This window comes from Zootoca vivipara, chromosome 4 (genome assembly GCF_965207765.1).
Source record: "Zootoca vivipara chromosome 4, rZooViv2.hap1.1, whole genome shotgun sequence".
Lineage (NCBI taxonomy): Eukaryota > Metazoa > Chordata > Lepidosauria > Squamata > Lacertidae > Zootoca > Zootoca vivipara.
In genome coordinates this window covers 75,622,712-75,646,669 of record NC_142587.1, presented here as the reverse complement: position 1 = coordinate 75,646,669, position 23,958 = coordinate 75,622,712, and the positions used below count along the sequence as shown (strand labels likewise).

At 44.9% G+C, this 23,958-nt stretch overlaps 1 protein-coding gene and 1 long non-coding RNA gene across 2 annotated transcripts in view; one reads left to right on the top strand and one right to left on the bottom strand.

The window, feature by feature from the left end:
* ARHGAP31 (Rho GTPase activating protein 31) overlaps positions 1–16,357 on the top strand; it is a 91,011-nt gene extending 74,654 nt beyond the window's left edge. Inside the window, exons 7-12 of the mRNA XM_035114770.3 lie at positions 846–1,044; positions 2,531–2,655; positions 3,647–3,706; positions 5,120–5,740; positions 7,455–7,744; positions 11,143–16,357. Of these exons, the coding sequence (XP_034970661.3) occupies positions 846–1,044; positions 2,531–2,655; positions 3,647–3,706; positions 5,120–5,740; positions 7,455–7,744; positions 11,143–13,578 (3,731 nt within the window). The 3' untranslated portion in view covers positions 13,579–16,357. The remainder of the gene's footprint in view (positions 1–845; positions 1,045–2,530; positions 2,656–3,646; positions 3,707–5,119; positions 5,741–7,454; positions 7,745–11,142) is intronic.
* Positions 15,548–17,600, bottom strand: LOC148686001 (uncharacterized). The gene is made up of 2 exons (XR_015949666.1): positions 16,072–17,600; positions 15,548–15,927 (listed from the first exon to the last, which is right to left on the bottom strand). It is a non-coding gene; the product is annotated as an uncharacterized LOC148686001 (long non-coding RNA).
* Positions 17,601–23,958: the final 6,358 nt, after the last annotated feature.

The following is a 23,958-nucleotide window of genomic DNA, read 5'->3' as shown; positions in this document are numbered from 1 at the left end:
ACACACACACACACACACCGTTTTTCTGCAAGGAAAGTTGGGGGGGGGTTGCTTAACCATTGCTTTTCCTGGTTATCAGTGACTACTATTGTTGTTAGTGAGAAGTGCTAAAGTACCAGCTCTGAAAAATGGCCTCCACAGAACTTTGGGCTTATTCACACTTCCTCTTGTCACACTGCTTTTTCCCTGAGGAAAACTGTTCTTTAGCCCTTAATCGGAGCAAACAGCAATTCAGGTTTTCTCTGGATTGACCTTTGCTCTGATTTAGCACTAAAGAGCAGGTTTGCCCTGAAAAATTAGTAGGGCAAGGGGAAAACCACATGGAACCATGCTTGGAAAGTGCTTTCTAGGCACAGGACAAGTGGAAGTGTGGATCCCTCCCACCCCTCACCCCGGTTCCAGACCTGGCACTTTGACAGTTCCTGCTAACAAGAGTTGTCATTGCTTAAATAGGAAAAGAGGCAGCAGTTTTCAGAACAAATCTCCTGAAGTGATTGGGAGGGGAGGAGAAAGTTCATTCATCTCAAAGGTCGGAGCTGGAGCTGAGCCATCCTAAAGTTCAGCTCAGCAGGGATCTTCAGGCCTCATATTTAGAAGATGCGTGCCAAAGCACTATGGAGTCTGGCTCATGACCAGGGACCTGCTGGGGTGGAAGGAAGGGGCAATGGATTAGATTGCTATGTAAGAGGAGAATTCAACCAACAAGCGCGCTCCCAAAAGATGTTTTCGCTGGAAGGGTTCAATCAGAAAACGCTTGAGGGCCCACTGAGGACCTTCTGTTCTCCCACTCTGCAACCCTCAAACCAGACTGGGCTCTGCAATTTCCTATCCCTGTCGCTTTCCAGAGAACAAGCCCATTATGAAGAGCTTGACACTGCCCTCCACCTCTCTGCCGATGAAGCTGGTGAGTCTGGAAGAAGCACAGGCCCGGAGCCTGTCCGCCTGCCATCCTGCCCGCAAGGAGCGGAGGGAGAACAGTTTGCCAGAAATCATGCCAGTCACAGGCTCCTTCTTCCACACCGTCCTCGACCTACCTGACAGCAAGTAAGTGGCTCCATTCTCTTCGTTATCTGAAAGCTGGACTCAAAAGATGGACTAGGCTTCCCCTTGTCACATGAACATGGGGAGTGGAGACCAGAGGCTCTTCTAGCCAAGCATTGCTTCCTGTGATCCTCCGTGGCACTTCCAGCTGTTTTCCATTCTTTGTTGCTTATCGGTGGAGACTTGGGACATTATGGATGCAAAGCATGTGTGCCACTACTGAGCTATGGCTCCCCACCAGTGTAAATGTCTCTTACTAGTCAGAAAGAGAGAGAGATGAATATAGGCTTGTTTTGGAGAAATGGCTTTTCCCACTTTCCTTCATTTACAAGTTTTGATCAACGTGAGCTGAATGGCAATTGGTTCTTGAGACGTCTGTCGTAAGAGAGCCACCTGCTGTTGACCTGCCGCCATGACACATGCAGCGTCCATCTCTGCCTCTCTCTTTTCTCTCTCGCTCGCTCGCTTCTTACCGTACCTCACAATTGTTCTTGCATGTGAAGGGCAGCTGAGAGGCCTACTTCTCATTCCGGGTGCACAATGTGGAGACTCTTGCAAGATGGCAGAAGTGCTAACATGAGTCTTATGTCATCTGGCCTCTGTGGAGTTGTCAGCGCTGCTTTCAAGTTACTTAAATTACTGTGCCTAAGGTATTCAATCAAACCAGCCACTGCATAACAACATCTTTGTAAGACCATCGCAGGAAAATTATTAATCCAAAGAAGCATTAGCTTGAATGAGAGGCTGTGGTGAATTTAGTCCTGAGAGGCCTGAGGTAATAATAATAATAATAATAATAATAATAATAATAATAATAATAATAATGTGCAGTATGTGTGTGAGAGAGACATTCTTGATGCCCTGATGTAATACTAAAGCTTGAATTTTTAAAGGCTGTTGATGCCTAGAATCATAGAATCGTAGAGTTGGAAGAGACCACGAGGGCCATCCAGTCCAACCCCCTGCCAAGCAGGAAACACCATCAAAGCATTCTTGACATATGCCTGTCAAGCCTCTGCTTAAAGACCTCCAAAGAAGGAGACTCCACCACACTCCTTGGTAGCAAATTCCACTGCCGAACAGCTCTTACTGTCAGGAAGTTCTTCCTAATGTTTAGGTGGAATCTTCTTTCTTGAAGTTTGAATCCATTGCTCCGTGTCCGCTTCTCTGGAGCAGCAGAAAACAATCTTTCTCCCTCCTCCATATGACATCCTTTCATATATTTGAACATGGCTATCATATCACCCCTTAACCTTCTCTTCTCCAGGCTAAACATACCCAGCTCCCTAAGCCGTTCCTCATAAGACATCGTTTCCAGGCCTTTGACCATTTTGGTTGCCCTCTTCTGGACACGTTCCAGCTTGTCAGTATCCTTCTTGAACTGTGGTTGAAAACAATGGGGCCAGTTGGGCTCTGCTGTTCCCTATATAGGACAAATACATTGAGCCTACTTGCTTTTCATAGAAATAATACTAAATTCCTCTTCCAGGAGAAAGTTATCCACAAAATCCAAGAAGTGGAAGTCAATATTCAACCTGGGCAGGTCTGGATCGGAAGCCAAGACCAAACTGAGTCGAAATGGGAGTGTGTTTGTCCGAGGACAGAAGCTCTCTGGTAAGGATTGTTTGTGGGCCTTGCTGGGGGGGACATGTCTTTCCTCCATTAGCTCAGCCTTCTTTGTGTCGTACAGAAATGTTCCACCACATTGCAAGGGGGCATTCATGCTAATAAAGCTAGAAGGATTTCAGAGATGGCATGAAAGGCTTTTGAAGGGAGCAGAGGGGAGATCACATATTTAACCTCATGCGTCATACGGAGTATCACTTCAGTGGGACAATGAGAAGCAGTCATAGCAAAAGGCTCTCAATACGCCCCATTATAGTACTGGGGTGAACATGCATCTCTTCAACCAGCTACATGCAAACAGCTAGAGAGGTCAAATATTTGTGCCAGAGCTCTGTCACTAGGAATATGTATCTGCCAGTCATTTTAGCAAGGATTGGTCCCAAAATATACTGGGAAAGGTTGGTGGAGTCTGCACTTTGTACTGATTTGTGCTCCTGATTAGAGATCTACTTACAGGGAAATTAACATCCCATTCAAGCTATACTAGGTCCCCTACATTGTCCCTTGCGATGAAATAGCAAAGAGACACAACTGATATTATCTGCATGTTTGCAGTTTCAGATATGTGTCTTCAATAAACAAAATGTGTCCAAACAGAAGCTGCCAAACTCTTTGAGTGGCGAACTATGCACAATTATGCAAGTTAGTGATTTAGTGGTTTGGAAAAACCCTATTAAAAATTCACTTGTATTTGGGCAGATAAACACGCCAAACATGTAATGCCCCTTTTCAGCAATGTAGGAAAATAACTGTGGAAATAATAGGAAAGAGCTCATACTTCCCTAGTCTGACATTCTTAGCTTCAAATCACAGATGAAGCTGCTGTGAGTTTTCCCTGGAGAATAAACCCTTTTCTATATTGCTGCTGCACTTGGGAAAGTTAGTTTCCATGTAATTGCACTGTATTCTGGAGTTACACTTCAATCTCCCAAAAACCCAGAGCACTAAATTAAGTCTGTTATAACCTTTTTTTCTACAGAAAAAGTCACCATTCGGCCAGCTAAAAGCATGGACTCTTTGTGTTCACTTCCAGTAGAAGGTGAGATTTTGTTGGCATGCACATGAGAGGTTGTTACAGCTACCTTTGTGGGTATTTTTTTTAAAAGTATATGTTTTTGTTCACAATAATAGGTTTGTTTTTTTAATATCCCAAGAGTTTTGCATGTTCCTGTATATGCAAATGTGTTTCTGTTCACAGAATCAGAGGCTTGGAAGGCCACCAAAAGACAGCCAGTCCAATCCCAGCCAAGGACAGTGTGGGGCCAACCCCTTGCCTCCCCTCCTGCTCGTCACCCAACCAGCTTGCAGCAATTAAAAAGCAACACATTTGTGTAATAAAAATACAAGAAAGCAGGACAGAACACAATTCCAAAAAATCTTCTGCAATCTAACATGCCTGGGCAAATAGGAAGGCACTAAAGGGTTTGCCATGCCAGTGCTAGATGAGCCTAGAGGGAGAGTACTCCAAAAACAAGGCACCAACACAGAAAAGGCCTTCTCTTCTGTAGAAGTGTAGGGTAAAGGTAAAGGTACCCCTGACCATTAGGTTCAGTCGCTGATGACTCTGGGGTTGCGCCGCTCATCTCGCTTTACTGGCCGAGGGAGCCAGCGTACAGCTTCCAGGTCATGTGGAAGGTCCTTTCCTACCATGGCGAACCAGAGCAGCGCACGGAAATGCCATTTACTTTCCCGCCGGAACAGTACCTATTTATCTACTTGCACTTTGATGTGCTTTCAAACTGCTACTGGTAGGTTGGCAGGAGCAGGGACCGAGCAATGGGAGCTCACCCTGTCGCGGGGATTTGAACCGCCGACCTTCCGATTGGCAAGCCCTAGGCTTTGTGGTTTTAGACCACAACGCCACCCGTGTCCCATAGAAGTGTAGTGTACCTGTACTATAATAATAATACTAAATAATACTAAAAAGGGAACTATGAGCAAGGCCTCTTCAAAAGGTCTTAAGGCCAGGGCAGGCTGCTATGGGAAGAGGCACTCCCTGGGTCATATGCCATTTAGGGCTTTTAAAGGTAGTTACCAGCACCTTAACTCGGGCTTGGAAATAAAGAGTCAATGCAGATCTTTCAAAATAGGTATCCCCTCAATCAAAACCAGGGTCTCTGGGCTGTACTACCCAGAAGTAAATGTCCTCCCTCTTCCAAATAATGGAAGGTCCTTTCCTACCATGGGCAACTGGCCATTGGCCATCGTAGGAAAGGGAATGTTGGCCTTGATACCCCTTTGATCTGTTCTGGCTGGGGCCGTATCTTCTCAGTCACTATAAACTTGGGAAACTTTTCATAAGAGAGGCTTCTTCAGTGACTAAACCTTTTAAAAAGCACGCAGAAGAACTCTGTATGACTGATGGCTCTTGCCTTGTCTTCCCCAGATGTGCTTGGAATAAGAGGGTACCTTTGGCAATACTCTGTGGCTTTGCTCTCTCTCCCTTCTGCAGGAGATGATGGGAAGGGCCACTTCAAGCGCACCGTCATGGCTGGAGGGTTCTTCGTTCCAGCGATAAAACCTCGGACAGGGGGCCCAAGCAGCTCATCGGACCTCAGCAAACAGGAGAGCGAATGGGATCCAAAGGGTGCTGTGAAAGGAGCAGAAGGAGGTTTGGAGGATGGTGGGCAGAACGATGCCCCCCGGTCTACTCATGTCAGACCACTTCCTGAGCAACTGAAAGTGTTCCGTGCCATAGAAGACCCGGAGAATGAGCAAACGTCCCCAAAGATGTGCCGTATGTTCTACACTTCCAATGATGGGACGGCTAAATCGGGGTTCCACGGGACCCTCTTCCCCCTGGAAGCCTCCCCTCGCCACCAACGCAAAGCCCTGAACATTTCAGAGCCCTTTGCTGTGTCGGTGCCCCTTCGGGTGTCTGCTGTTATCAGTATCAACAGCACCCCTTGCCGCATGCCGGCTAAAGAGAAGCCCGCCTTCTCGAGCCTACAGGAATCTTCTTTCTTGGGGCTGGACAGCGCCGCTTCCACAATCCCAGAAGCAGACAGCCACACCAAGCCAGAGCATACCACCGTCAAGGAAGAAAAGAAGCCCGACTCCAAAGCAGTAGAAGGTAAGTTTATACAAAGGATGAAGCAAATTGAGCAGAGAACTTGATCCTGGAAAGGAACGGCTGGATGCGACTGAAGGAGCGTCTCCACCCCCATCATTCAGCCACTGAGGTCCAGCTCCGAGGGCCTTCTGGCAGTTCTCTCCCTGCGAGAAGTGAGGTTGCAGGGAACCAGGCAGAGGGCCTTCTCGGTAGTGGCATCTGCCCTGTGGAGCGCCCTCCCATCAGATGTCAAGGAAATAAACAACTATCTGACTTTTAGAAGACATCTGAAGGCAGCCCTGTTTAGGGAAGTTTTTAATGTTTGATGTTTTATCATGCTTTTAATATTCTGTTGGGAGCTGCCCAGAGTGGCTGGGGAAACCCAGCCAGATGTGCAGGGTATAAATAATACATTATTATTATTATTATTATTATTATTATTATTATTATTATTATTATTATTCCCACATACCGGTAGTCATTAAAGGATTCTGAAAGAATCACTCCCAAGAACATACTAAGAGAAATGGTTAAACAGACTGATATATATCACAATTTCTGAAATAAGGATGGAGCTACAGTGGTACCTCGACTTACGAAGGCGATCCATTCCGCGGTGCTCTTCATAAGTCAAAGTCTTTGGTTGTCAAAACGCCTGTTTTGCGCATGCGCAAAGCGCGATTTTGCGCTTCTGTGCATGCGTTGACCGCGCGCAGGGTGAAAAGACTTCCGGAAGTCGAGTCATTCAGATGTCGAGGTACCACTGTATGTAGAGGCATTGACTGGTTTCATGTTTTTTCCTGGGCCGTGATTTTTGCTGGTGCCTGTTCTTGTGATTTGCTGCCCCCTGTAGGAGGCAGGGGAGAGCTTAGCCAGCAGAGTTAACGGGGGCTGCAGGAATTGAGAGAAGCATTGATTGGCTTCACGCTTTTCCCCACATTGCGATTTTTGCATAGCACGCACACACACACGCGCGCACACACACACACACACACACACACACACACACACCATGATTAAGCGATATATTCCCAGGTCAAAAGTTATGAAATTGATATCGCAATATGGACTTCAAACTGGGTTTGGACGATGTACCGATACATTGCCCAGCCCTAGTGCTTACAGTGTTGTGCAGCACCCACACAACGCCGGCATCAAAATGTCAGCTCATATTCCCACCCCTGCCACATTTAATCCAGATCCACCCTTTCCAGGAGAAATTCAATAAGGAAAACTGAGCCATTGGCAGTGACACCCCCCCCCCAAACACCTTGGAAATTAAACCCCTGTCTGGAAGAACCCCGTGCTATAAATGTACAGATGTCTCATGTGAAACACATCACTGAACAGAACATTCAGTTTAAAAGAAGTGCAATAGACCTAACCCACTTATTTAGGAACACTCACCCATTGAAATTAATGAGATTTATTTCTGAATAGACATAAGTGTGCTTAAGCCCATTGAAATCATGGTTAGCTCTCATGTAGGCATGTGGCTGCCTTGGCTATTGCAAAATTTGTATAAATCTCTCTTTCTTTTTTTGTCTATTTTGAACTTATTGCAGTAAAAATAAAGAAAAGAGGGGGATAGTCAATGTGGAGCTATTGAGAGAAGCCCATGCTGAAAGCTCCGGCCACCTTGTGACAATTTTCACCTTTTACTTACACCATTTCTGGGTCCACCCCCCCCATCCCAATGAAGTTTTTAAGGCTCTTCTTTTTGCCTCTGATACAGATTCTATTACTGAAGATCCAACAATAGCCAACAAGCTGGAGTCCACAAATGCCTCTCAGCCAACAATGAAAACTTGGGAGACAAAGAGCAATGGCAGCAGCTGCAGCCAAGTTTCAGAAGATAAACAGGGACTGGAACCAAAGCAGCAAATCAAGATCCCAACAAGCCAGCCACAGGCAGGACAAGCAAGCCAGGACCAACCAGGGATGAAGGACAAGCCAGAGCCAGATTGTTGGACGCAGGAAGAGACAAGGGATAAAGCAGAGAACACCTCATTTTTAAAGGGGCCGGTAAGAAGAAGGTGTTGAACCTAGGGGTGGGGCAGCTTTCAGTTTCAGTCTCCCATTTTCCCACTCTTAAATTCAGCTCCTGACATTTCACATCCATTTGTGGCAGGAGATTAAGTCCTCCCCAAAATTCATCAGCATTTTAATGCACATTTCTCTCATTTTAAATACCATCTTGCCAGTTATATGCACATTTTTGCAGGCATTTCCCCCTGATATGTGCATCTTTGTGCCCTCTTAGTATACAGTCGTTACGAACGCTTCTGGTTACACACACTTCGGGTTACGAGCTCAGCTAACCCAGAAATAGCTGCTCCTGGTTGCAAACTTTGCCCCTGGATGTGAGTGGAAATCGCGCACAAGAGGCGGGCGCGCAGTGAGAGGCCCCATTAGTGAAAGAATGGACCTCCGGAATGAATTAAGTTTGTAACCAGAGGTACCACTGTACACATTTTAAATAGACATTTTGTTGGAGAACAAAATGTACAAAATTTGTACAGTGCAAGATTCAGAGAACTGTGAATTTCAAAGTATAGCTGTGTTTTGGCTCATCTATTTTTGTGGGAAATGTACATTAGATAGACTTGCAATAAATTGCAAGCTAAACCAAAATCCCCTCCCTCTCCCCTTGCTGAAGCCCACCCCAGCCCCTCCACCTGGTGGTGCAGCAATAAAATTGACTGCACATTCGCAAAGCTAAGCAGGATCTGGTATGGTTGCAAATTGGATGAGGGACTGTGTGTTTGAGATTCCTGCCTTGCAGGGACTTATACTAGATGACCCTCGGGGTCCCATCCAACTCTATGATTGCATGGTCATCTGAACTGGTTGGGAAATGTTTCACCACTTTGCTAAGAAACTTGTTTTCTCTGCAACTCCCATTGGCAATACCTTCTTTTTTTGCATTGTACCACCTTCCACCAAGCGCCTGTCAACTTTATAGTTCATTGTTTTGCATGTACCCCTTACTAAGCAGTCCCAGACTTGTCTCCTTTCAGTTAAAAGCCTCTATAAGGCTCCTCGACTTAAAGTCTAGCTCCAGTGCTCCCTGCTACAATAACTTTGCTTATCTGATGCTGCCTCCACTTTGGATTGCTGTATTGTCCCCAGATGTGGCTTAAAGTCCCATTGAGAAAAACCTCTGGCTGAACCAAGCAGGTATGGGTCTGGCCAGTGCTTGGAAACTGCTAGCTCACTTGGTAGAGCATGAAACTCTTAATCTCAGGGTTGTGGGTTTGAACCCCACATTGGGTAAAAAAAAAAATTCCTGCATTGCAGCGGGTTGGACTAGATGACCCTCATCGTCCCTTCCAACTCAACAATTCTATGATTTTGCGAATGCCACTTTTGAGTTCCATGGTGGAAGAAAGGGAGGATATAAATGGAATTAATCCATTTGTCAATAATTGTGTCTTTAGGTTTTATGCTTCCAGCTGATCATTTTATTATTATTTGGGAACCAATGCAAGTTAATTATCCAGATTAGTTAGCAATGCATGCTAACTGTCAGGTGGTTCACACTGCCCTAGCCTATTGTTTGTCTGGAAACTGCTGTCTAAATTTTGAAGTTGGACAGGTTTGGAAAATTGAATATGATTGGACAAACCATGCAAGCTCAAACCCAGAAAGTCTAACAGTGAAAGTCTAACACTGAAAAGTTTAATTATGTGTCAATACTGTCTGACTCTGAACTGCCCTGAGACCTCCAGGTATAGAGTGGTATATTAATTCAATAAATAATAATGAATAATAATAATAATAATAATAATAATAATAATAATAATAGGGTCAGCCCTGTCAGGATTTGTGTTGGAGTCATGGCCTGAAATAACAGACTGCATGCTTTCTGTCCTTCCGAGGGATCATTAGGAAAGTAATAGAAAACAAAACTGCTAGTATCATAATGTCATTATACACATCTACAATACAACTGTGCTTTGGGTACTGTGTGCACTTCTGTTCGCCTCACATCAAAAAGGATATTGTGGAGTTGAAAAAGTTTCAAACATGGGCAACCAAAATGATCCAGCCACTCCCTTATGAGGACAGGTTTCAGGGTTTGGGACTTTTTAGTTTAGAAAAGAAGCAGGTGAAAAGTTTTTAACATCATAAACAGGTGGCTGTGGTGCAATTTTTTTTCCTAAGTTGCAGAAAAAGGTAGACCAGGATCAGTATATATGCATTTTGGAGGCTGTGGGGGCAGGTAGTCACAGCTGCCCTTTGAAATAATTTTGGGGGAAATGATTTCAGGGGTGTGTGGGTTGCAAAACTTATTCCTACCTCTCCAGAGCTCCTCAACACATCTTGTGTTCTTAACATTTGGTTCCAAATAGAGCAGCATAGGCAAGTAATTAAGATTTCTACCGTCAGTGTGGGGATGAACTTCAATTTGTCTGTATTTACGTAATGTGATGTTTGATGTGCCATGTATTTTTTTAAAAAATAGAAAAGGGTAAAGCCTGAAGGAAATTTGTTTTTCTTTCAGCATGGTACGGTACATGCTTTAACTGCTGTGCTGCTGTAAATTGCATTTGAAAATCCATATGTTAAAGAACGTCTAGTTTTAACAATATGGGGTGTGTTCAGAGCCGGCCCTACCATAGGGCGACAGATGCTAGGGATGTGGAATGGTGTTGAAAATCAGTGCTGTGTATGCCACACAGCCTACCCTCCACTCTTTAAGCTAGCTTGCTTCCATTAGGTGCTATAGAAGATGCTCTAGCATGTTGAAGTAAGATCCAACTGCCAGTCCAGTCAGCTTCTGTACATAGAACAGGCACAAGATGGGCACCATCTTGCTTTCCCCCTCAGGCAGCAAAATGCCTTGTGCCGGTCTTGCATGCGTGATTTAGTCAGGTAGGTAGGTTTTGTACAATGATTAAAAACAACAGAACTGTACTACAGTGACAACCACAATAAGCTTAAGAGACAACCAGCATTGAATGAAAATACCCTAAGGAGCACAGAACTATATCAAATACTTACATTAAAACCACCAGCCACGTCACAGGGACATAAAACCAGATCTTAAAAGACCTGGGAAAACAGAAAAGTCTTATGTTGGTGCCAAAAAGCCAACAATGTGAAAGCCAGGTGAGTTTCTCAGGGAGGGCAGTTCTATAGCCAGCGCTATCACTAGACAGACTTCATCTGAGCCCCATCTTGAGGGGCACATGAAGAAGGATTTCTCTAGTTTACATGTATATGTATGTGTGTGTGTGTACTTACACACACATTTGTGTGCTTCTGTATGTGCATGTGCTCATATGTGTAGATTAACTTATTTATTACTCAGGATGCAGCATGTAGGGAAGAATGTGATTGTGTGTGAAGAAAGGGAGAGCAAACTGCCAAGAAAGAGAGTTTCTGATCATGCTGATTTTATTTTTATTTTTGTTCAGGTTCATGGCAGTCATCCCAGTGCCTCAATGGAACCTCTGTGGCCAGAAATTCAACAAGAGCTGAAAATTGTTGAATCTGAAGAGGAGCTGCCACTTGCCCTGGAGAAAGGCCAGCAACAGCGAGACCTTAAACCCAGTGCTTCACTGATTTCATCCTTGGAATCAAACAATTTGCCATGCAGTTCTGGGCTGCCTGTGACGCCCCCCGAAGAAGAAAGCACGGTGAGAAATCCACCAGTCTCACCTCACATTTATCCGTTCAGTGCTCCCTCCAAAGGATCAAAGGACTCACCTGTTTGTGATTCTGAACTATCCCCAAAGCAAGATGGTGCTTCTTCCGCTTCATTAAAACTGGAAAATGTCCCATGTGGGAAACCTTGTCCAAAGGACTGTTTAGAAACAGAGGACATCAGGTGTGTCCATCCATCTCAGCCCGATGATTGGAAACTTCCATCAGATCCACAAGAAAACTTGGCTCTTTTGAGAGATGAGTCATTGTTTCCTGAAGAAAAGCATCTAGACCAACCAGAGTGGGAAAGTAGTGAATGGCTTCTTCTCAAAGAGAAGGAAGGTGCTGCTGTGATGACCCAGGCAGCAAAAAAGGATCAAGTGCTTTTAGGGAGCGGAGGCTTACAGAGTTCAGTTACCTTAAGTGGAGTTGGAGCCCACCAGCTCAAGGAATGTAAACTGAAGAATCGAGCTCGAGACTCTCTTGACCACCAAGAGGAAGATACATGGGTGGACCATGTTCAGAGCTTAGAGTTGGTGGAGCCATGGGAAGAGCACCAGTGGGTCACCAGCCCACTCCACTCCCCTACCTTCAAGGACACCCAAGGAAAGGCGCTTCATGAGTTTCAGCCACAGAACCAAGGAGGGACCAGGAGCCTTTTCAAGAAGCCATGTTTCAATCGTAGCTTCTCCTTAGATAGTAAAGACTTTGTGAAGAGGCACCGGGCTATCCAGCTGCCTTTTGAGAGCGCAGATGTGGAGCATCTTTGTGGTGACATCCGATCAGGAGTCAAGCAACCCTCACAAACAGAGTGGAGAGAAAGTGACGGAGGAGAAGCCTGGCTGAATCGTCCAGAGGAGCTTTCTAAGCCAGATGAGACAAGCAGGAGACTTCTGAGCCACGAAGCAGGCTTTGCAGCCAGAGAACTGTCATCCAGTCATGACAGGGTCTACCCTATTGCTCACAAAAAGTCAGGTGAGAAGGAAGCATACGAGGACAAAGAAGACCAAGAATTTTTGAAGCCTGAGTCTCCTTTGCCACAATATAATACTGAGAAAAGTTCCTTGAGTTTAAACAGCCCAGAAAAAGATGTACCCAGTATACAACAGGCTGAAAGTTCTGGAACTTCTGCCACAAAAGATCTATGTTCTGTCAAAGAGTCACAGACCGGTAAAGGTGAAGACATCCCACGAAAAGGGAGGCCAAGGCCTTCTTCTCTCAATTTGGATTCTGTCCTACCCGCAACCAACCTTTTTAATTTTGAGAGTCTTTCTGTGCCCACCCCACCCAGGCACTTCCTGTGTGGGCAAAAAGAAGTTAAGACGAGTGACTCTGTGCCATCACTCCCTGTGGCCTGTCCGAGCAAAAACAAAGCTGACCTTTGGGGTTCTCACTTTGACCCCCAAGATGTAGACCTAGACTACATAATGATGGCTCATGCTACCACTGGTCGCCGCAACTCTGCTCCGGTGAGTGTCTCGGCAGTGAGAACCTCTTTCATGGTTAAGATGTGCCAGGCTAGAGCTGTGCCGGTTATACCACCTAAGATTCAATACACGCAGGTCCCACAGCCTCTGCAGACACAGAACCCCAACTGCAGGACGCCAGAGAATAAAGAAACGGAAGCCAATGTAGGTCAACGCAAGTCAACGGAAAATGCTCAGGGTCAGCTGCAACCTCCAAAGAGTCCACCAGTGGAAAGGAAGGGGAAGGAAAATAATAGTGCAGCCTTTATAGATTCAACGGCAAGTAGAAAGGCAGAACCATCCTTTGCCAATCATAATTCCACCCAGGATGCACCAGTTTTTCGTCGGAAACGCAGCTCTGAAGGGGAATCTACAGGGGACAATCCCCAGTCCTCAAAAATGGAGAGGTCTTCAGGGGTTTCAAAGCCTTCTTACAGATCTAGACCAGGAAGACCTCAGAGTCTTATACTATTTAGTCCTCCCTTTCCCATCATGGACCATCCTTCCTCCTCTGCAGACTCCAGAGTGTTGCTTTCTCCCATAAGAAGCCCCTTATCGACCCCTTCTGCAAGCCCCATTTCCAGTGATTTGTCAGGGACAGCTTCAGAAGGGGTCACACTTCGGAACAAGATGACCATTCCAAAGAATGGCCAAAGACTAGAGACTTCCACAAGCTGCTTCTACCAACCCCAGAGGAGGTCTGTGATTCTGGATGGTAGAAGCGGGAGACAGATAGAATAAGACCCATTCCCTTCACCTCTCTTCCCTGGTGGATGAGATGGGGTGGTCACACAGAGAACTATGATTATTGTTAAACCCATACTACTCAAAAAGTACTTCCTTTGTCATTTCCAACAATCCCTTATTTTACTGATTGTCACTTTGATGATTGATAGAATGTTTAGTCGATTTGACCTTGAGTCCACCTTGGCAAAAAGGTGTGCCAATGAAAGCAATATTATTTGGAAAGAAAATAAGAGATCAATCCTTGTTATGTTAGCCAAAGTTTTCCCTTCCAGACTCTTCCTTGTCTTTCAACTTTCAACAGAGAACAATCACAAGAATCATCTCAGCAACTAATGTTCCGTTCCTCGCCGTGTTCCTGAAATGGCTTCCTTGTTGATCTTGATTTGTCGTATTCCTGGGGTTCCAGTCCACATCTGTATTAAAAGTTTATAGGCTTTCCCTTCCCTTTGTACTTGTTTATGCACAGACTTACTTTGATGAGAGTTATGTGCTCAATGGGCACTCAGCTAAGTGGTTTAAGAGGAATGGTGATGAATTCGAGCTAAAGCTTTTTTCCGATAGGCTGCCATTGCTATTAAGCACCTGCTTGTGTCTACAGTCCTATTCCCCTAGCACCCGTGTCTTCGTAATTTTTGATAATGTAGAGCTAACTGCAGAGTTCTTATATTAATTGTCTACAAGGATTTGTACAAATAGCCATGTAAACTACCTGCTGACACACAGTGATTGGCAGAGTTAGCTATGCAATAGCCGGGACAGATCCCACCACTGTGCTGACTCTATGACCCTCTCAAAAAAGCACTGCATCCCCCCCCCCCGCTAGTCTTTCTCAGTATAAGGTGCAGGTCTTGGTAGCTGCTGAAGCAAGGGGTGGACAGAGCAGTCGCAATAAGCTGCAACCTAACTGCATTTCTTGTATTTTCATAGTGTGCTGCTCTTTATTTGAAGACATCACAGCGTGGTTTTTCTTCTCTCTTTCAAGAAGTGTTGCTGCTGCTTGCTCAAAATAAGCTTGTTCTTTAAGCTGCCACTCAGTCTGCATGATCAGGACTGTAGCTGGCGAGAAACAGTTGTAGGGTCTGATTAGCGAAGAAATCCCCGTGCTAATTTGCAATTGTGAGTCACTAAGTTGGAACTGGGAGCCTTGAAAGCATCCGAAAGCCCGGCACATTAAAAACGTTACATTTTGTTTTCTCATAGATCAGGGCCCAGGTCACAACATTGCATTTTCGAGTTACATTTTCTCAGGGTGCATTTGGATTGGATCTGTGACTTGGCTACAGGCAGTAAAAATGTAGATAAGCTATGTTGTAGTGAGTGTTGGCATGCAAAATGGAAGGGGCGGCATGATGGAGGAGCCTTGCTTGTATTGGAGAGCGGCACTTTGTGCCAAGATTTTGTAGTGACAGGGAGCTGCATGAATATCTACTGTGATGCCTGTACTTCTTCCTAGAATTTCCAACCCTGATGGTGAAGAACTGAATTTCACGATGGCTGCTTCATGAAACACAATGGGTACCTCTTCTCTGAGGCTCCAGAGATCTAGATGTCCTTTGGGGTACCCTAACTTTGCCTTGCAACAAAAACTTTGTGGGAGCGTTTGAAAGATTATGGTAAGAGTAGATTTGAGCACCATCAGTCCCAGAGCATTGTCTGCCTGTTTCTAAAGAAGGAAAGGTCCGTGCTGCCTTTCCTTTTTGCTCATTTTTATTAAAATGAAAATGATCTTCTTGGCTTGGCCATAAAGAAACTCGGCTAAACAATATACTAGGTATCATGGCTTTTTAGATCGATCCACAAGTTAACTCAAGTTTGTGCATAGAGCAAAAATGTGAGGGGCATCTGCTAGGGGTTTTGTATCCTCCAGTTTGGCCGGGCCACAGTATGCTGCTTATAAGATCTGGGAAAGAGGGTGAAGAAGAGATGGAATTGCTTGGTTTTGTAGCTTAAGTAGTATCATGAGGTTGTGCTCTTTGTTAGAAATAAGGAAGGATCGGTGTAGGAGTGAAACAGGTGGTCTGAACAGAGGGAAGTAGGTTAATTTATCATTCCACTATCTGAATAGCGGGAAGAGTTCGCTGGTTCAAATTGTGGCAGAAGAGTTACTTATCTAAATGAGAAGGGAGGTAGTGCAAAATTCATCTGGTTGGAAGGAATCGTCCCTTCGGCTAATCCAAAGGTAGCCAGCATTGTACCCTCCTTATGTTGTTGGAATCAACTCCCATCATTCCTGATTATTGGCCATGCTGACAGGGGCTGATGGGAGTTGTAGTCCATTAACACCTGCAGCGCACCACCTTAGTTTCCCCTTGGTTGAAACGAAACCTAGGACTTGCATAAAACCTAGAACAGGCATCCCCAAACTGCGGCCCTCCAGATGTTTTGGCCTACAACTCCCATGATCCCTAGGTAACAGGACCAGTGGTCGGGGAAGATGGGAACTGTAGTCCAAAACATCTGGAGGGCCAAAGTTTGGGGATGCCTGACCTAGAGCATTGACTGTTTTGCCAAGAGCAGAGAAGTTTTCCAAAGCAGTGTTCCTGTATGTTAAAATGCTTTTGAGTATTTTGGTTATGAAAATGCACAAGGGTCTGAGCAGCTTCCCACTGACCAATCCCCCCTCCCCTTCCCCACAAAAGTTGCAACCAAAAGTTATAGCTAGCTTTTCCTCTCTTCAGAGTTTTGAAATAGCTGTATTGATTAATATTGTGCTAAATTTATATATAAACAGAACGTATATAAATATATTAAAGTGTAATTAAAAACTAAGAAATTGTCTCCGAGCAGCATTCGTTACACCTGCGAATCTTGGGTGGATCCAATGTACAGAAATTACTTTTTTGTTGAAAACTCCTCATGTGCAAGTTTTCAAAAACTTTTCTAAAGAAGGCAAGCAATGGGATCACAAGACCAACCTTTCAATCCCCTCCCCTCCTCGTCCTTTCTCCTGCATTGCCCATAATAGCAGTTTGAGCCTACCAAGCAAATGATCAGTAATTGAAGTTTATCATCTATTGAATCTATCATCTATCATCTACTGAAGTTTATCATCAGGAGCTGTAGCCTGGAAGGAGAAGTGCAAGTTATCACATGTCTGCACACCAACATTTCCCTTTCCCAGTGGTTCTCTGCAATGAAATGGGAACATATTTTTTTCTTAATCGCAGGACAGTGGTCGCAATCCCCCCAAACCTGCAGCATAGGTTTTGCTGCAATTTCTTGCCAAGTTCTGTACTCAAGAATGAATATTTATTGATGGCTCAACACTGCAACACATTTGATGGTTCAGGGTTCTCTTTGCCATTATAGGAACACAAGGTTCTCCTTGCTCTATAGGAACACAGGAAGCTGCTTCATACCATGTTAAACTATATGTCCATCCAGTTTAGTATTGTTTACTCTTGCATGGCAGCAGTTTTCTAGGATCCTAGGTATAGAGCTCTTTCACATCACTGCCTTCCTAATATTTGAACACACACACACAATGGAGTGGGGAGGGGTAAACTCAAGAGATAAATATATATCTTTATTCCAGGAAAAGGGTGCTCAAACCTATGGCTTATCCACACTTCCTCTTTCCCCACTGTTTTCCCCCGGGGGATAAACCTGCTCTTTAGTGCTCAATCAGAGCAAATGGCAATTTAGGTTTATCTGGATTGACATTTCCTCTGATTTAGCACTAAAGAGTGGGTTTTCTCTGGAAAAGGAATAGGGCAAGGGGAAAACTGGTCCGACCCATGCTTTCTAGGCATAGGAATAAGCAGAAGTGTATAGTTCCTCCTATATCCATGTAGGGAGGGGAAAAGAAAGAGAGAGAGAGTCCATCACAGTGTGAAGAGGCCTGGAACATGCATGAATGTGTTGTGTTTTCATTGGTAGCCCTGGTGGGTATTGTTTTCATGGTTCATTGTTGTTCCTGTAGGCTGTTTCAGCGCTTTTATTGCTTTGGAGTTTTGCTAAGTCTCAACCATGAGATTAAACTGGAGGGTTTTTTTTAAATTAAAAACAACAACATATGAAATGTGTCCTTGTGGTGTTTGAAGATTACTTATTTGTTGCAATCTCGGTGAACGCAAAGAACTGCTTCTGTTGTGGTCTCTATTATTTGACTAGCTAGCCCAAAGCACCATGGGATTTGGAACTGATCCATCATTAGTTATATAATACAAGAAAACTGACTCCAGATGTTCAGGAACCCAGCTTTCTTTGGTGGGGGACGGCGACAAGGTTTGCATGCGCCTGGAATTTGTAAATAAAATAAATGAGTCTGAAGCAATTATCATCTCCCTAGAAATAAACTAAAATGTGTGTGTGTGTGTGTGTGTGTGTGTGTGTGTGTGTGTGTGTGTTGCATCTTGGGAAAAAGTAACATTCCAGAAATGCAGCTCCGCTTCATTTGGGTGTTTGGAAAAAGTCATGCAAAGTAAGGCAAGGAAGCAACCCCCCCCCCATTTCACGTTTCCTATATTCACACAACCAAATATATGTGGCACCATCAGAAAACTTTTTCAGAGCGAGGGCAACGCTTCTTGTTCTCACTTGTGTTCCGCTTTGTGCCATTGTCATGTAGGCAAAGTTAAGAGAATGCTGGTTGATGTGATGCCATCACTCTGCATGCCCCCTGATTGGCTGGGATTTTCCTTGGGACTGAACAGAGAGCTCTCTGAATGTGAGAAGAAGAGTACTTTGGAACAGAGTTATCAGCGCTGAAGAGTGAACAGAATGCTTGGCCACAGGGATGCATTGCGGTTCATTTATTCAGACGGACCTGTGGGCAGGAGTCCGAGAAGGGAAAGTCACTGTGTGGCAATTCTGCGGTCCTTTATGGACTGAGGCTCCTTGTGGTACCCTGGCTCCCTCCGTATAGTCCCCTGAAGGAAAATTAGCAGCACGCCATTCGTCACTGTTTCCACAGCAACCTGAATAAATCGAATGCTACATTCTGTGGTAGCTGATCCGCACACCTTTATACAAAGCATCCATCTTGACTGCTGTCACACCAGCTTTTGAATAGGAGTGATTTAGTGCTCTCTAATCTCTCTTTCAGAAGCTGCCTGTTACTTTTCTGAAAACAAATGCATTCATTGGTGTCTTGCTTGTGTGCTGAGATGCAGCGCTGCCACGGGGGTGGGGATGGGTGGGGAGAGTGTAATTCTACAAAGGCTATTGCCCTGGGGTTTGGATGGGAAACACCAGAACTCCGGGACCACACTTGGAGGGTTGGTTTAACCTCCAGCTCCTTCCTGAAATCTTGCCAGCACTGGATTTAGAGTTGCCATGTGATCGGGGGGACGGGACCCCTGGCCTGCTCTTGTGCTCTTGTCAGATGTAAGGTAAAGGTAAAGGGACCCCTGACCATTAGGTCCAGTCGTGACCAACTCTGGGGTTGCGCGCTCATCTCGCATTATTGGCTGAGGGAGCCGGCGTATAGCTTCCAGGTCATGTGGCCAGCATGACAAAGCCGCTTCTGGCAAACCAGAGCAGCACATGGAAACGCCGTTTACCTTCCTGCTGTAGCGGTTCCTATTTATCTACTTGCATTTTGATTGGCAGGAGCTGGGACCAAGCAACGGGAGCTCACCCCATCACAGGGATTCGAACCGCTGACCTTCTGATCAGCAAGCCCTAGGCTCAGTGGTTTAACCACATCGCCACCTGAGTCCCAGGTGTCAGATGTAGGACACTGCTAAAGTTCCAAGATTTGAAATGGGCCAGGGCTTCTGTATCAGAGGTGTTAAACCTGTAGCCCTCCAAATGTTGTTGGACTCCCACTCCCATCATCCCTGCCCTTTGCCCGTACTGACTGGGGTTGGTGGGAGTTGTAGTCCAACAACGTATGGAGAGTCATGCATAGGCTATCAACACCTCCTTTCCTGGGTACATACAAGGGAAAATGCCAGAAAGGCATTGGTGAAAGAGGTTATACCAGCTGATGTTCTTCCTTTTTTACACAAGTAATCCTCTCTCTTGTGCTTGGAAATCCTGACATGAGACACAAAGGCAAACAGATGCAGGGTTTTGTAGCGTGTCTACCATTTTCCTGCTCAAAATAGCATCTCATGTTTACAGTAGCTCCAGGTGCAAAAGAAAGTGCCTGACAAGATGACAAGATGTAGGAGATAAATGTGCTGGCTTTGCCGTTGCTATTATATCAGCTGTCATATGGTTTAGGGCAAAAGCTTCAGCACATTCTAAGTTGCAATCTGATTTGATTAGGAAGAAATTAAGTTGAAAGTTTCAGGTATGGAATTCGTAAAGCAAAAATGGAAACAACAGCTAGGGAACAACAGTTGGGCCTATATATACTAGCACTAATGTGAAAAACAGAACTCAGCCTTGGCTTTTAGGTCCCTAATGCTTAGCCACAATAGTTACGCTAATTTTCTCTGATACAATCGCGGTGATGCTGACAAACCAAGGGACTGCAACACATTCTCTTGGCTGTAGCAAATCTCTGACCCAGAAATATTTAATTCTGTCCATAGGAAAAGACCTTAGAACTTCAAAGAAAATACAGCAGCTTCTTAAGAATAAACCATGGGATTAAAGGCAGGGGCAGAGGGGATAAACTAACGTAGCTGAAGTTGCCTGAATAAGGAGCCGTTTTTGAAAGGCAAAGCTTAAGTGAGCAAACAAAAAGCAGATGCTGAATTCATTCTGAAATATCCAGAGAACCTGAAAAGGCGGCTCTTTAAAAAAAGAAAGAATTAAAAGCATATACAGCATTCAAGGTTCAATGTATCTCATTACTGTTGCCTGAGGCAACTGCATTTCTTAGGAATTTTGCAATGAGAAAAATGCTCACAATTGAGCCCTTATGTTTTTCAACGTGTCCTAGAGTGCCCGCAGCTTCAACCAGCTGCCTGAGCCTCTGTTACAGGCTGCCCAGCCCCTTCCAGTCTTTCTACAAGCCTTCATGCCCCACTCAGAAACCTAGCCTAGCATCTTCCAACCAGCTTTCTGGTAGTTGAGAAAGATGCTTCAGATCAGAGATTCTGCAAGGGATTTTCTCCACAGAACACATACTGCACATTTCAGAAAGGCTTTGCTTAATGGTTGCAGAAGATAAGACTTCTGAGTAGGATTGAGCTCACAGGGAAATTTGGGGTTCGGCTTTGCCTCAGTGGATCAGCTGCTACTACTGCAAAATTCATTTGAGAAATGTCCTGGATGTAAGTTATGGTGAACTAGGAGTCTGGGGTTTTCTAATACCCTCAGGTGCTGGTGGAGCAAAGATGGGGATGTTGTGAGAGCCCCAGCTCAAATGCTTGTGAGCAGGGCTGAAGCAAGCACGGCCTTGTTTGCAGCTTGATCCATGAAAGACTTAGTTGGCAAGGAAGAAATGGTGCTTCTGAAGAGAGTGCATAACGCAGGAATAGAAAGCATACTGTCTCCAGAATCTCCGGGTAAAGGAAGGTTAGGGATCTGGTGCTCTCCACTTGTTGCTGGCCTTTGAGTCCTATCATCCTTAGCCATTGGCCATGGTGGCTAGGGCTGGTGGGAGTTGGAGCAGAACATCTGGGAGGTTACAGGTTCTGACTCCATCCACAAGCAAGAGAGGAGTCCCAGCTGATTTCCCAGTGATGAAGTGTCAAGTCAAGGTAATAAGTGAGCTTCAAGGGACACATGCAGACGCAGACTAGTACTTGAAAGAAAGAAATGATTTTGTTTTTATTCAGACAAGTAACAGTGTATGCTCAGCAGCAGACAAAGAGTTCAGGGGTCACAGTTCAGGAGTTCAGGAGCAGGGCAGGAAGTTCCAAACTGGATGGAAGCACCAAAGATGTCCCAACAAGTTTCCCCTCCCTTCTCACCAAACAAAGATGTGGCATGGCGAGCTCACCTGCAAGAGTCTCTCACCTTGTGGGAGTATCATGATTGCAAGTAAGTGCTCCATTGGGGTGGGTGGTTCTGCTCCCATCTGCAAATGTAGCACCCAATCCTAAGCAACAAGACTGCACCTTTCTGCTCAGGCTCCCATTCAGTTGCTGCCTCTGCCTCCGGTTCTGCCTCCTCCAGCTGATCAAACCCTCCCTAGCCTTCACTGAGGCTCTTCTCTCCACAGGGAGGTTGGGGGAAGGAATCAGGGTCCCTGCTACCCCTTCCAGAGAGTCTGTTGCGTTGGAAAGTGGAGAACCCCCTTCTCCAACCCCAGTTCCAACAATTCAGCCCCCCACTCTCTGTTTCTTCCTCCACAGTCAGAGCCTGCTGACTCACGCCTGATATTGACAGTCCACTGTAAGAACAGGATGCTGAACTAGAAGGGCCTTTGGTCTAATCCAGCAAATCTCATGTACTTAATGAAAATATCTGATGTCCTGGATGACCTGTTCAGAAATGCTTCTGTGATGGAAAGCATGGCATTATAACCAATACAGTTTGGTGAGCATGTTGGAGTGATTATGCCAGGAACCTGTTGCTAGGGTGAACCTGTCAGTTACAGTTTCTTTCGGCTTATCATTTCCCCAGCACTAAGTTCAGTTCTCCACATTTTCACATTAGTTTGCTCCCCCCTCAAAGAGCATCATGCACATTCAGCATTTTAGTGTAAAATTTCTTCCAATCTACACATTTTTGCAAAGCAAGTTTCTTTAACACAATGCATTTTATATGCTATTTTCACCAACACCCTCAGCATATTCATTTTTTAAAAAGTATTTTTTGTTTGGTGAGCCATACGGCAAAATTCAGAGAAGTGTGCATGATGTTTCAGAAAGTTTGTATTAGGCTTGGTTTTGAATGTGAACTGAATCAAACTCCCCCCATTCATACCTATGGCTCTCCAGATGTTGCTGGACTGCATCATCCTTGACTATTGGCCATGATGGCTGGGGCCGTTGGGTGTTGGAGGCCAACAACATCTGGAGAGCTACAGGTTCCCTTCACCCTTAGGCTAAAACAGAGTTCCCCAAACTTGTTTTTGGACTAAAACTCCCATCATTTCTAGCTAGCAGGACCAGTGGTCAGGGATGATGGGGACTGTAGTCCAAAAACAACTGGACACTCAAGTTTTGGAAACCCTGGTTTAATGGCACATGATGCCACAATTTTGCTAAAGCTAAGCAGATCTAGAGCTGCAGATCACCAAATAAAGGCTAGCTGATGCCAAGCTTGTGTTCATAAAAGACACTGTAGTAGTCTGCTTCAAAACTATTACTGTCTGCATACTGGAAGTCACGTTGACTGATTCAGACCTGGCTTCTGTCGCCAAACAAGCACCACAGGTATGGCAGATTTGCCTTCCAGGAGAAACTTCATGTATCCCGCATGAGCATGTTGATCTCCTTACTGCTTCTCCCTTTCCTTTTTCTGCAATTGTTCCTCTGACCTTTACCCACCCTGTGTTGGAATCTCCAACAGCCACAGTCAGCAGAGGAGTAGAAGCAGCTTACACGACAATAAAGACTGACATGTGATAACTCCAGGGGCCAGAAAACCAGAACCAGCAGTGCAAACTCCAGGTAAGCCTGTCTGGCAGCATTCTGCCACCAGTCCATTCTTCGGCCATAGAATGGACTGTGCTTTGGTATGCGATCAAAGGGAAGTACAGTTCTGTGATAAACAGCAACTCTCTTTGGGAAAAGTACACATAACTTGACTGTTAAAAAACAGCACTACTAAGCCTAGTAATTCTCTGGCAGGAAGTAGCCATTGGTCCCTGCCTCAGATTAAGACGATTGGCAATCTGATCCTAAATGCTTGCACTCCTCTGCCTACTTGCAACGCTGAAGAAAAACACTCCAAACTAATTGCAGCTAGAAAGTCCAGGCGTTACTGGGGCACACATTAGAATGTGACAATATACAGGCTGGATTGGGCACTGACCCATTCTTGTTCTATTATGCCAACATGCCATTAGATTGCCAGTTTAGTTCTTAACAAAGTTCGCAGAGAAGTGACATGACCATTGAGGATTTATAACAAAATCCAGTTATGCAGAATGACAACCACATACTTGGCTGCTTAGTTAAATACCACACCACCTTGTATAAGCTGCTGGGAAAATGCAATATAGCTGTTTTTACTCAGCAATGAAGAGAAACAGCTTGTGTTGTTGATCAGGTGATCAGATATTGTGAAGGTGGGATATTGAGAAGCAAACATCTGCGTTCACACAGCGATGGGAAGTTTGTATGTGTGTGTGTGTTATTAAAAAGGGCACATTTCCCTATTATTTTCAAGCAGTAGACAGAGGGTCTAAAGCAACCTCATCTTAGATAAGTCCCCAGTAATGATAGCTGCTTAAGTTTTCATGTAGTAGATCAGGGCTGCCTTACAGACCTGCTATTTCATTTGTAAGTTACCAATTTAGCTGTTAAATCTGCAGTTCACTTTTCTCATGTGGGCAGTGTTGAGTGCTGAAATAACAACATT